The sequence below is a fragment of the Rhinichthys klamathensis genome, unplaced genomic scaffold, assembly GCF_029890125.1.
Source record: "Rhinichthys klamathensis goyatoka isolate OS25496 unplaced genomic scaffold, OSU_Roscu_1.1 h1tg000197l_1, whole genome shotgun sequence".
NCBI classification, from domain to species: Eukaryota; Metazoa; Chordata; class Actinopteri; order Cypriniformes; family Leuciscidae; genus Rhinichthys; species Rhinichthys klamathensis.
In genome coordinates this window covers 1338798-1352912 of record NW_026606723.1, presented here as the reverse complement: position 1 = coordinate 1352912, position 14115 = coordinate 1338798, and the positions used below count along the sequence as shown (strand labels likewise).

The 14115-nt window shown below is 34.3% G+C and overlaps 2 protein-coding genes across 2 annotated transcripts; both read right to left on the bottom strand.

Annotated features, from left to right (window-relative positions):
* Window positions 1–5131: 5131 nt before the first annotated feature.
* On the bottom strand, window positions 5132–6566 carry LOC130096553 (uncharacterized). The gene is made up of 2 exons (XM_056263097.1): window positions 6442–6566; window positions 5132–5870 (listed from the first exon to the last, which is right to left on the bottom strand). The coding sequence occupies exon 2, from the start codon at window positions 5805–5807 to the stop codon at window positions 5175–5177; it is 633 nt and encodes a 210-aa protein (XP_056119072.1). The 5' UTR covers window positions 5808–5870; window positions 6442–6566; the 3' UTR covers window positions 5132–5174.
* Window positions 6567–10058: 3492 nt separating this feature from the next.
* LOC130096551 (thy-1 membrane glycoprotein-like) lies at window positions 10059–12016 on the bottom strand. Its single transcript, XM_056263096.1, has 4 exons — window positions 11850–12016; window positions 11134–11188; window positions 10270–10602; window positions 10059–10183 (listed from the first exon to the last, which is right to left on the bottom strand). The coding sequence occupies exons 2-4, from the start codon at window positions 11177–11179 to the stop codon at window positions 10092–10094; spliced, it is 471 nt and encodes a 156-aa protein (XP_056119071.1). The 5' UTR covers window positions 11180–11188; window positions 11850–12016; the 3' UTR covers window positions 10059–10091.
* Between the last annotated feature and the right edge of the window lie 2099 nt (window positions 12017–14115).

Genomic DNA, 14115 nt, shown 5'->3' with positions numbered 1-14115 from the left:
AGTGGAAAAACACACACTTTGAACACATTTAACAGGTTAATCCAAAACAATTCCTTGACAAATAAACTATGTTTAATTTTCTGTTTTGCAGTCTGCTTTATTACAGTACTTAAGAATCAGTGCAATGTAAACAGTGTGTGACGTTTAGCATGATTGTTAAAAATTACCCTTGAGAGGTAATGTAAAAATGTTGTTACGTTATCAAAATAACTGTTACTTTATAGAAACCATCAGGCGCTGAATGTAAAGTATGTGAAATCATCACATCTCTAATCCCCCATTGTTCTTACCCTGAAGATATCTATAAATACATACAAATACATATCAATATTATTAAACTGAACATGCTTTATGCATTTCTCTGATGCTTTTCAATAATTTTAAATAGTCTTTTTCATATTCAAAATGTCTCGTGTGATTGTAAATGTTATTTACGTACATTCGTTGAGCACCCCTTTTTACTCTGTAATGGTTTGCTCTGCTTTACTATTGGACTGCCTTTAAGCGTCTTTAAGAATTGGTGTTTCCTTTAAGAATGAAAGAAAGACAGAGCAACCGTTTTTGAGCAGAGTTTGTTTTTGTTTCTCTTGATTGTGCAAAAACTGTCAGTAAACAATTGAAACCTCAGACCCAAGTCAATTCTTTCCCCAAAAGAATAACGAAAAATTACTGCTATTACAAGTTTCATAAAGGTCAAAACCTGTAACATGTACACAAATCATACCCTGTTTTATTTCAGACTTATCAAAATATTGGGCTTGGAGAATCAGAACAACTCTCTGCTTTTGGATGTAGAAGAAAAAGGGACAACACACTTTTACCAAATGATCCAACAGACTTTAAAGCACTATCCTTCACAAAAACAATGTGCTTAATCATGAAAAAATCCTTTTAAATCTTTTGTATTTTACTGGTGGAGCAAGTTTCTACCATGGAAACTGTGATTGGTCACAGATACTTTTCTTGTTTTACTTAAAATGAAAGTAAATAATTTCATTTGTTGATCTTTTAACCTGATATGCTGAAACACCTGTCACAGCTGTGTACATATTTCCTGATTAAGTGAGGCATTTCCAAGGAAACAGTCCTGTAAATCAGAAACAAAACTTAAATGGTATAACAGAAATGGAAAAAAAATGGGAAAAGGGGGTAAATATTATAGGCTAGTTATTTTTTCCACTGCACTTAATTAAACGTATTCTAAAACAAAACAATAAATATGATATTAATTATATATAAATATTAAATATACTCTTTTATTACTTGAATTAATGAAAAATATTCACTTAGCAGTTCAAGTATTTTGTAAAGTTAATTTAAAACTTAGATCAGTGAAGTTCCTGCTTGTTTTTATAGAAGTTTGACAAAGAGGTGCACACCTGGTTTACTTCAGACTTATCAATATTGTACGAGAGTCTCTTGGCTTTTGGATGTTCAAAAAAAAAAAAGCTACACTGTTTTAGATCAGTTTTTTTGTGGTTAGTTTCAAACATTAAGTTTCCAAGAACATAGTATGCAAACATCTTTATAAGGCATTAACATAAAAGCAAGCATTGTGTAATGTTTACTTGGTGTATTTACAGATACACTTATGGGTTATGTGTGTGTGGTGGGAGAACTACGTGTGTCGTATAAGGAGAGGACCTGTCTAAATGGTGTTGATCATGATCATTGAACATAAGTAATTTTTAAAAGAAGAATATATTTAACATAATAATAATAAATGATAATAATACATTTAAAATATATTTGGAAAGATTCTTATAATCTTATTGACTATAGAGGATTTTGATAACTCTTTTTATGTGGGGAAAACATTAAAAAAGCTGACTTTCTGAAAATGTCAAGACAGTTACATTTTTTTTTAGCAAATTATGAAAATAAAATTATGAAATGCGGCAAACTATCTATCATTAAATTAGAATTTTTTATATTTTATAATGTTTGGTGTGTAGCAACCACAATACAAAAGCACATTTGAAGGCCACAGAGCTGATATATTCTATTTACTGTAGTTTACCTGATGTCTAGTTTGATTCCATACTCATAGTTCCTCACCTGTTCTGTTGATTACTCTGTCTGTGTATGTAAACCCTTAGTTTCCTCTGTTCAATGTTCAGTGTCGTTAACGTCTTAGTATAATGTGTTTTTGCAATATCGTTTCCCTTGTGATCTCCTGCACCTTTCAGGATTTATCATTAAAGACTTTGTTTGTTGATTTCCTGCGTCGTGCGTTCATTACAACCACCCTAGGCCTACGTGACACATTCTACTATAACACCATCCATCTTTTTGTTTATATCTCATCTATATTCTATTTATATCTCATGTATATACTATTCTAACAAAAATGCAAAGCAGGATGAGAGAGTGTAAACTTGATAAGTAAGTTCTAAAAAGTTAATAGAAAACAGTGTTAGTGGTATTGGTCCAAATTATGTTGGTTAAACCTATGGTCAGCCTCCATGTGTGTTTGAACATGAAATATCCTGTAAAATATATGGTATTTACTGGTATGGAGAGAGTTTCTAACTTGGAAACAGTGATATTCATCCTTTTCTAATTCATTTTTCTTGTTTGACCTCAAATAAAAGTACATTATTTAAAGCAATGGGTTGCTCTGTTCAGTTTGAACACATCAGATCAGTTGTATTCATTGTTTGTTAACCTGAGCTGTTCAGACATCTGTCACAGGTGCATAAATAGTTTCTGATTAGGTGGGGCATTTACAGGAAAGCAGTCCTCAAGCTAAAACGAAACTTTACTTTGTTTAAAACAAAAATGGGGGAAAATTTATAGTTTTCCTTTTAATATCAATTTAATAAGCAGATAATTTTGTTTTATAACAGTTTGACAAAGGCCACATAATATCCTGTACTTCAGACTTATCGATATATTGGGCTTATTTTGCGAGAATTAAATTTGTCTCTTTGCTTTAAAAAAAAGGCAACAGGTTTACCAAACAATTTATAATTGTACAATCTTAATCTTTTTCTCTTTAAAATCAACACTTCAGAAATTCAATACATAAGTGTTATTTCAATCTGTAAAAATGTTTACCAAGATGATTTAAACTGAAGCTACTAAATCTGAACTGAACCTTTCGTCATGGACACACCCTGAAAGATGTGTATTTATAGGCCTACCTGCTCTCAGAAAGAAGTGATCAGTATCAGAAGCTACATCAGAGGTAAGGCACCACTTTGTTTTTGTGAAAATCTATTTGGTGCTTTTTTGGTCATTATGTTTATAAGGCCAAAATCTCATAACAACTGGAGACTTACCTGAGAACCAGAGAGTAGTTCTGAGAGTGAGGGTCAATGTTGGGAAAGTGAAGAAGATTGATCGTCAATTTCATCCATTGCAGAAAACCTGGCATGATCATGGGTATGACACTGCCTGGTGCCCTCCACACTGTGGCATGGTGCGAAGTGGTCTTGAGGAAGACTGCGTTTGGGATCCAAGACGAATCACAGTCATTGATGAAATACGCCCACAAATGCGAGGAGCGTATGGTGTCTGCCCTGAGCGTTATTAAGTGTGCTTTCCAATGAAGTTTGGAATTCTGAAATATTTGTTGAAAATGTCATACCAGCTGTTAAATTTAAACTGCTCATGTTCTGTGAAATGATGATCATATTGTACTACAAATTAGCGACCTGTTGCTAGGTATGAATAAATTAAACTAACTTCATGCACAAATCTTTGAGTTATGTTTTATTTTAAACATTGTTATAGTTAATAAATAAATGAATTTAAATATGTAAGCTATCATAAACCGATACATGTAAAACAAAGAGGAGAACCCAGCATTAACTTTCAATATCTTATTTATCCAGCCAGCAAGCAAAAGTCAGACATTTCCTTCTATTAAAAAAATACAAAGTATAAAACTTGCTTTTTAGGCAATCCTGAGGGCTTTGATATTTTCATTCCCAGAAAAAATGCAAGCCAACTTTGGCTATATGTAAATGATCTGTACTTTACATTTTTCATCTGCAACAGAGGTGGGAGGGAAGCAGAAGCAAAAACGTTGTTGACGAAAGCCTATGTCTATGCCAGGATCTGTATTTCTTGCTAACTTGAGACTTGATCTTCAAGAGGTGTCTAGTACAGAGTTCATTCCTTCCTTTAAAAAAAAACATATTTTGCATGTAAATAGCATCTTGCTGGGTAGGAAACTTCACCGAATGCCAAGCAAGAAAAGAGATAAGATAGGAAAACATTTGATTTCTGTTTTTTATATTTTGCACTTATTTTTTCAGTTCAGATGTGCTTGCTTTTCACCCAGGTTTTTACAGTAGTGGTAAATAGGTCTACACTGCTACACTTTTAGTTATTTTTTTCAGACTTTCAGAAAGCCTTGAGCATGTTTACAGCAAGTATTGGCTTATAGCAAGAGTCAATGTGTCAGATTGTTAAATAAAAAAAAATTAAAAATCCTACTCATTAACTATATGTAAAATTAGGATTTTAGACAAATTTAAAAAAGCTACATTTTCCTTTCCTTCAATATTTTGCTAAACTTCACATGCTCAATATTAAAAGATTTGGCTATAAAAGATTTCAACTGTAAATCAAAATTGTTACAAAGACACAGCATAATTGCAACTGCAGAACAGAAGAGAAAAAACTATATATTTTATTAAATCTTTATTTATTGTTATGTACTCTCAAGTGCTCAAAAGATTACACCATATTACAAAACAAATTGCATTACAGTGGTAAATTCAAACTTTGATAATGTTTGGCACAATCTGTTGCAGGTGTTGAGGAGTTATAATCAACTAAACTTAACCATATTAATCTGATCAAATTACTGTAACTGATAAGCAGAATTTCATTAAATTTGTTAAATGTTAAATTTACAGTTTTGGTTCACTATCCAATATCCAATATTATTAATAATATATGGTTCAATATCCAATATCTATCAGAAAACAACAAATTAAAATGAACTGATTAAAACAGTCATTTTGAATGGTCTTGTGTAAATATAAAGTTAACAACCTCTGATATACATTTCTGCAGTGTTGGTTTTAGAAAAAAAAACGTAAAAAAATTATAAGTATAATATCGTATAATAATAATATAATAATAAGTTTTAATAATTAAGTGCCTTTAACAAAGCTCAAAATCACTTTACAGATTATATTTAATTAAAGTGTATCGGGTTACTTCCCTTTCCTTCGGCAAACATGATTCTTCATGAAGGGGCATATGGATGCTTTGCAGGACCAGCATTTCTCCATTGTGTGTTTATCCTCTGTTTGCATTCCACAGCCTTTACACAGCTTCAGATCTTTCCCCTCCGGGTCCTGCGATTGGCTTTTCTGCTTTATGAGACTCTCCAGAGAACTCTTAGCACTGGAGTCTGTGCAATGGGCTATCCCAATCACAGTGAGTCTCTTTGGGTCAAAAACACAGTCCTCCTCACGTCCATTAACAGAAGCAGGTAACCAGGCCGTATCATATCCATTCTGATGCCACGACGTCATCTGGTTCAGGCTTTGCATGTCAAACCTTTTCACTTTACCCACTCTTACTCGTAGCTTAAACACAACTCTGTCATTGGGAGCACATGCTGGGTAACCCATTGCTTTGTTAATGTCCCTACTACAGTAGACTCCAGGACCCAGAGTTCCCCCAGCAGAGGGCCGAAACCCTGATGATATAATAGCTGGGGCATTGGTTTTGAGTGTCCCATGGTACATAGTGTAGCCATGGCTCTTTTTGGGTTCTTGACCTGGTTTAAGGTGCTTTGATTTATCACAGTATGTCGTCCATCCACTGAATTCCACTGGCATTTTGGCACTTACACAACAGTAATGGCAATGATCTTTGGATGCTCTTTTTTGAGACTGCAGATCCTACACAACACAAATTTAAAAACAATCAAAATTGTAAAATGTTAAAATAACCCTTCAAAATATGTTCAGTTAGCCAATATATATAGATATGATTACTATTTATATTCTGTATATTTGTAAGTATTTTTTTTTTCTTATTAACCCTTAAACAGACAAGAGTGGGAAATGATCAGCAAAAAAAAAAAATCATCATTTCATTTGGGGGGACAATGTTGGCTTTATCCAAGCACAGAAAATGTGAACCAAGTCATGTGACTAACATACCAGACTCAACTATGATAATGATAACAGAGAATTGGATGAAAAATTATCTCATGCTACAAGAGGTTAAAGAGTATGTAGGCCTATCCTGTGGTGCACGTTGCCTGTGTTGTTTAAGGGTTAAAAAGAAATATATTGCTGACATTTCACTTGATTAACAGTGTATCCCATTCTGTTTATTTAGCAGCACAGCGCTTTGGAGGACGATATGGTAAAAAGAATATTCGACACCGTTTAAAAACACACAGATATAAGACCAACCCTAATACCACGTAGGCTATTTTACATAAAACATAAGCAATTTACCAACCTTGTTTATGCTTTGCGTAGGCTACATTAAAAAATATAATTCCACATCCACTTCCTTACATTTGTCTTTGCCAACTGCGTCATGAGCTGAGCTGACGCACGAACACATGCTTTCACTTTCGTTTCATGAACAGACTGAACAAACACATACCAGTCATATTTGATTATTATGATTATTACGATTTGTATGGAATGCATGCATAAAATTACTACTCTAGTCCCGCAAAGAATACTGAAACAAAAGATACACGTCTGTAAACATGGGTCAGACGCCTTGCGTAGCCAATCAGAAGGTTTCTGGAGACGCATTTTGCCTGTCAATCATTTTGAGTATTCACAGTAATCAGTCCATATATGGGAACCTGGAGCTAAGCCCGGCATAGATGAACATGGAGGCGTTTTCATGTACGGGCAGAGGTGGACAGTAACAAAGTACATTTACGGGGAAGGTTGTAACATGGGGAGAGTTGTTACACCATCAATTCCACCAGTTATGAAATATGAGTCATGTGATCACTTCACGATTTTCCTACTTCCTCCCCGATCCAGCGATTGTCAAGGCTGGAAACAGGCACATGCAGAATATATAGAGAGAAAATGAATTTGAGGTCAAAAAGTAAAAATTTTGACCAATACTATATTTTGTTTAGTATCTGTACTATTGCAGATAAATATGACTTCTTAGGCAATAAGTGATGCTTTCCCCCCTGCTAATTTCACTATGCTAATACAGCTAGCTAAACATTGGTTGACAGGGGTGGGGTGGGTTGTAACACTTATTTAAAAAGTTACTAAGAATATAACTTTAATTTTAATGTTTTTAAAGAATAATTATGGCATGGAAAAGAAAGACTGACAGAGGTGTCTCTACCATTAAGTACGTTTGTTTAGTAGATTAATTTACACACACAGATATGTGGGTTTTTTTTGTTAGACCTAAAGATGTACAAAGATGTTATTTAATTAGATACATTATAGTAGCAGCCTATGTTATTATTAAGTGTACTGTTAAGTAAGTTTGTTCTAGACCAATTTAAACACACACACACACACACACACACAAGTGCGAGTCAAACAGACATATTCTGTTATTGAGAGAGAGAGAGATTGTTCTTTTATTTCAATAAATCTGTTTTTGTACAATATTATATGGTATGGCATCCTTTTTTATTTCTTTTTCTATTGTTACAACCCCAGCATGTGTTACAAACCTACCCCGGTAGTGGGTAGGTTGTAACACATGCTGGGGTAAGTTGTAACAATAGAAAAAGAAACAAAGGAACACCATTAATTTGACATCAACTCACAAGGCCTGTGATATTCTTGTAGAGAGTTGTAGTAAACAAATGTGGGTATTTTGTATAAAAGTTTGAGAACTCAAGCTAAAATTCAGCGAGCTATAGGTGCTGAAGCAAAAAGTGTTACAACTACCCCCGGTCTACCCTACTGTACACTTTTTGAGTATCTGTACTTTATTTGAGTATTATTTTTTTTGGAAACTTTTTACTTTAACTTCACTACATTTGAAAGACAAATCTCGTAATTTTTACTCCACTACATTTCTGTCAATGTCCTTGAGTAGAATCGTCAGTCGGGGGATGGTTTTGGTTGCAGGGGTTGCATTTTGGTTGGAAATGAAAGTCGGGTTGATGTCAGAACCCGACGTCAGATTGACAGCAGAACCCGACGTCGGATTGACGTCAGAACCCGACTGTTGTTGGTTTCTGAACCAAACACATATTTAAACAGAACACCCACATATTTGCACACTTGGTAACAAATTCAGATGCAAAAAATAAAGTCCAGTTATCAGACACTGTTTGACAGTGTACGCTCGCGCTTCGGACCGAAGCTATACTAGCTTAGATAACAGTAAGGCTAACATATTCATACTAAAAAGCCCCAAAAAAATTAAATAGGGCACTATTTGAGGGAACAGCCATTTGGGTGTCTGAAACAATTGTGGACGTTATTGAGTGCTCTTATTCAATCTCACATTCAATCCCACTACTGTAACTGTGTTCTAGAAATAAATTTGATATTGATATGAGGATAGGCAGGCATAGATTCAGAGGCATATGGTACTGTACATACAACAATGCAACAATAATAAAACAATGCATTGACATTTACTTTTTACTTCTGATACTTAAGTACTTTTAAAAACGAGTACTTCCGTACTTGTACTTAAGTTTTAAAATTTACTTGTAACGGAGTATTTAACCAGTAGTATCTGTACTTTCACTCAAGTAAGGAAGTTGTGTACTTTGTCCACCTACAGTGTAGGTAAAAGACAGAGGAAAATAAAGTAACCAAAAATTCAGATACGCAGAATTAGAAACATATCTGTTTTATATAAATATTCTAATCAATATTTTCAAACAAGTTTCATAAGATAAAAAACTATGTAAAAAAAAAAAAAAAGTATATTTACTCAATCAATTTTACTCAAAAGTTAACACAACTACAAGCCAAGTATACTTTGAAAACTTATACTTTTAAGTATACAGTATCTCGATCAAAAGATTGAGTACAAGTAGCCTACAGGCCAACTTGGACTTTTCTCTCAGTATAAGCCAAGTACACTTAAGTATAATTTTAAGTATTTCTGAGAAGTACATAACGTATATTTCTGAGAAGTATATAAAATGTAGACTGAAAGTATACTTTCTTATTTTTAGTTTAAAAGAAGCATACTAATAGAACACTTGAATAAACTTATTTTTCGTAAGGGTAGCCCATTTCTTTTGTAAACTAGTTGCCAGACATTTGATTTAGCTTACCTGAGCATTTATCAGCACTATCTGGACAAGAACCGATCAATTAGAGCGGAAAAGGCAGTCTGATTGACATGCAAAGTGACCAACCACAATTCGTTTAGTTTAACAAGGAGTTTGACGTCTGAGACTGTAGTACATCTCAGTAGACTATAAGGGATCATTCTCCAAATGTGTTGAAGTCTTGTTTAGTTATCTCAGTTAAAGCTGATGGTAGGCTATTTATTAACATCTTGGCATTAGTAGGCTAATCATAAAGGACAACTGGACTTTTATTCTGGTTTATTTTATTTCATGAATGAGGCGAGGGTGGTAACAGCAGTGACAGATTTAATTAAAGATTAATTTTCTAAGACGACATTGATAGCATCTTAAAACAAACAAAACAAATAAAAAAATACCCTATTGAATGTCTTCTTTTTTTCTTTTACACAAAAATTAAGCAATGTTACAAGGGAACTGAGAGGAAAATGTGCTGGGAAAACCATAATTGAGCCAAACATTATGGGATTTGTTTACTTATCTACACACTAATGAACACAAACTGTGTGTGGTGCATTTTATTCAAAGCCTTAATGGCACTATCATTGTAACTTTTCTACTTTTCTAAGTAGCAGTATAATTGCTTGACATAACATTATCAACAATGCTGGTACCCCTTAATAGTCAAGAACCCTAAAAATCCTTTAACTTATCGCACACAGGACATGTCTTCAGTTGTGTTTTGGCTAGACATGTATAAAGGCATAAAGTAAATAAATACCATCATAGAGGCAGCAGCTGTTACTTTACAGTAAAGGCAGAGCATGTAGATTGAAGTCTGGAAATACAATGCTTTTGTACACCCTGTAGCTGACTGTTTTTAAAAGGCTTCTTATAGATGTATGATGCACAGAGGAACCAGGAGACTGAGCCAAGGATAACCCAGCAGAAACACACTGATGGCAGAGCAGGGCTGGATGCTCTCTAGAAGACAAAGACAAATTCAGGTTTAAGCAGAGCAAATATTCATTCTAGTTTTATGTACAAATATCTTAGCTCAGTTGTTGTACCTAATTCAACAAATAGAGTCTTCTGGATCTTGGTCACTTTGCAAATGAAAGTTGTATTCTCAGTGATGGAGAAGCTCATAATGGTCAGCCTGAATCCATATGGTTCAAGCTCTGTCACAAATGTGTTGTGCCTGAACTTGGGTTCAGGCATGATTCCAGAGATGTTTGTGCTTATGATGGTCTCCTTTTGGCCTTTGGACATGGAGAACTCATAGTCTGTGTGGTAGTTGGGTTTGGGCTCCAGAAGGCAGTCCACTCGGAGGTCATTATCTTCCTCTTGGCATACTGCAATTACACTCTCCTCATCCTGACACGACACTGGGCTCATCAGAGCTGAAGATGAGAAATCATGAGGCCTGTTATTTAGATATACCATATGCAATGAATGCGTGATGCTTTGTAAAACAAATTGTAAATGAGTTCAGCAGTACATTGATTTAAACGAATATTTCTCCTATAATATCCTGGACACTATTTTCTATTTAACTAAATTGAGTCTGTAAACCTAAAGCCGAAAAGTCTGAAAGTTCTCTTTCTTCACAAAAGAGGATTTAAAAAAGAGTATGTGTGTGTATATATAATATATATATATATATATATATATATATATATATATATATATATATATATATATATATTATTACATATTATTTTTAAAAAATCCTCTTTTGTGAAGAAAGAAAATCAAACAAGTCTGTCAAATGTTTTGGGTCATTGAGCAAATAATTAGTTTAATTTAAAGTTATATAGAAATAAGAGCAGTTGAATATAACGTAAAATAGGAGAATAAGCTGTTATATTTTCATGATGAAATGGTTTCATATGAAAAGCAATATTAGGAAAACATCTTCATAATCCTCTTACCTCCCAGAAGAAGAATCCACCCAAACATACAGTTAAATGTGTTCATAACAAAGCTCTATAAGTAGAAAAGAGGAGAGAAGATAGTCATAAAATACTGTTACATATCCCAGAATAATTTAAACATGATGACCATCTGTAGTGGCCATTGAATCTAGCCTGAAATCTTGAGGAAAAAAAAGGAGGAGAGCACACTGTTAAACAAACCTGCATTTTAAAATGTTAAGTATTGTTGTCATCCATGTGGACCATCCATGAAACTGTGCTCTTCAGAGAACAACAATAGTGCTGTAGCTCCACCTAACTGCCTTAGAAAGCACTTCACCCAACAGCATGAAGCACTGCACTGCAGTGGACTGCAGCAGCCCCTCCCATCTGTGGTGCGCTAACGCAATGTTTCAGACCAAAACATACAAAAACTTGAGATATGTCCACAAAAATCTATTCACCTACCCAAAGCAAAATACCCTGATGAGAATCATCAAGGCTTTTGACAACCTTAATGAGCCCAATGTCCTTAATGTAAAGTAAACAGTGCAGTACAACACAGTTTGGCATACACTTGTCTGACAGCACAGAATATACCTTATTTTTCATATCATAGAAGCTGATCTCTGTGTAATTCTCAATCACAGGCCAAATCTTATTGGGAAACAATCCTGGGACATAATTATTTTGTTGTCAGAGCAAGCATGACATAATAGTTTCCAGACATTTACCTTTCAGGGACTTTATGTGCGTGCTGTTTTAATCCCAGTCTGTGATGCTTTGGCAGGTGACCCTTTCCTGTGGTTCATAAAGCTGCGGAGAGTGGAAGGAGTAGAAGGAGAGAGGATCTGAGAGAGGAGAGAAGGAAAGCTGTTTGTCTCCCCCTTTTGAGAGAACTAGAAAATGCTTTTTAACCAACATTTTACCAAATGTTATGCAGAGTTTACCACAATTTGGAATGATTTAGTTGGATGAGATATGTCAGGAAATTTCAAGTTTTTTTTTTTTTTTTTCAGGGGTTGGGCTAGGCCCCTTACTTCCAGTGAAGGGAAATCTTAATACTTCAGCATAGCAAGACATTTTGCACAATGCTATGCTTCCAACTTTGTGGGATGAGTTTGGGGAAGGCCCTTTTCTATTCCAGCATGACTGCACACCAGTGCACAAATTTAGATCCATAAAAACATGGTTGGACAAGTTTGGTGTGGAAGAACTTGACTGGCCCGCACAGAGACCTGACCTCAACCCCATCGAACACCTTTGGGATGAACTGGAATGGCGATTGCAAGCTAGGCCTTCTCATCCAACATCAGTGTCTGACCTCACAAATGCTCTAATGGATGAATGGAAATAAATTCCCATAGAAACAAAATCTTGTGGAACTCCTTCCCGAGGGGACCCACTCCATATTAACGTATATGTACTTAGAATGCGATGTCATTAAGAGTCCCTGTTGGTGTAATGGTCAGGTGTCCTAATACTTAGTGTATTTATGAATAATACATATTAATCATATTAATCAAAATAAAAAATCTTTACTTGAGCTTTTTATTTAGACACTATTTAACATTACTAATCTACATCAGGTACTAATTAAAGTAAATACATCAGATTTGTTGATCTGTCAATCATTTGGTCCCCTTGCAGTTTATTTTCAGTAAACGCTATGGGTGTGCCATACACTGTTTATTTGTTTCTTGCTTTTTGCATTTAAATTAGAGGACAAATTAGCATGAAAAAGGCTTTTATCGTCATTTTCTAAGATGGATGCAGGTATATTCAGTACCGCAAAGATTTCAGTCAATCAGAAGAAGATTGATGCACCTCAGACAAACGCTGTTTCTAGATAGGTGAATATCACACACGACAGTGTTTATTGTTGCTTTACTTTCCATATGGATGAATGATTTTTTTTCAAAGAGAGTGACAGTGACATCTCCAGTGTTTCCTTAAGTGACAAGGTATGCTTTTTGAAAAGCACTGATGGCTCATTGCTGAAGTTGAGAATTAATTCCACTGCTTTATTTTGAATTGTTAATTTGCCTCAGCTGATAACAATGCTGGTGGATGTTTTACATTTGAAAGGATTTCAAAATAAGCCATGACAACCTGCCCTTCACATCAAATGAAGAGATTAATTCAGCGGTACCTTACAAACGTTGCTCATTAATTTATTTTTGCTTGGAGTCCATACTAATTAAGATGAAAATGCCTATTTAATAACCAAAATTAGTCACAATAACAGAAATGATAATAAATTAATATATATATATATATATATATATATATATATATATAAAAGTATACTAAGTAGGAATAAAACCTAATTTGACATTAGATCTCTACTATTGTAAGCAATGTTTTCATCATTGTTACTATAACAACAAGCAAACGTTACAAGCAAAAAACATCCATTTAAAAACTTCTAATTTTAACAAGCTTCCAGATCAGCCCCTACGCTTCAAAATACAGCATGAATTTGCTATCTCGGTGTACACAGAGATTAGCATTAATATTTTGACAAAAGTTAATGTAATCTGTGCTATACTGTAGGCCTACTAAATTGATTTTTTTATTTAATTTAATTTTGGTGTTATAGATTGCAGTGTTTTTGGTAATATAAAAATATATCACATTATACATTACAGCACATAAAGCTAGTTCTTTTTTTTATTATTGTTTGAGCATTGAACACTGCAATGCAGTTCTGAAATTGCATGTTCATTAATGAGCACCAGAGGGAGGTGTAGGACCATTTACCTTTGACACGCGCTGTAGAATAAATTCCTTTTAAACGTGTATCCTAAAATACTCCACAAATCAGACTTTGGACGATATCGCGTATTTATAGCTGATCAGTAATATACCATATTGTTGAAACCGATGAACTAGGCCTATTCACAATAACTTACTTCGGTTTACTTTTTATGCCTGCTGCACACTTGAGCTCCGCCTGGGATTGTGATCCATTAATCGTACTATCGTCCTTAATCACCG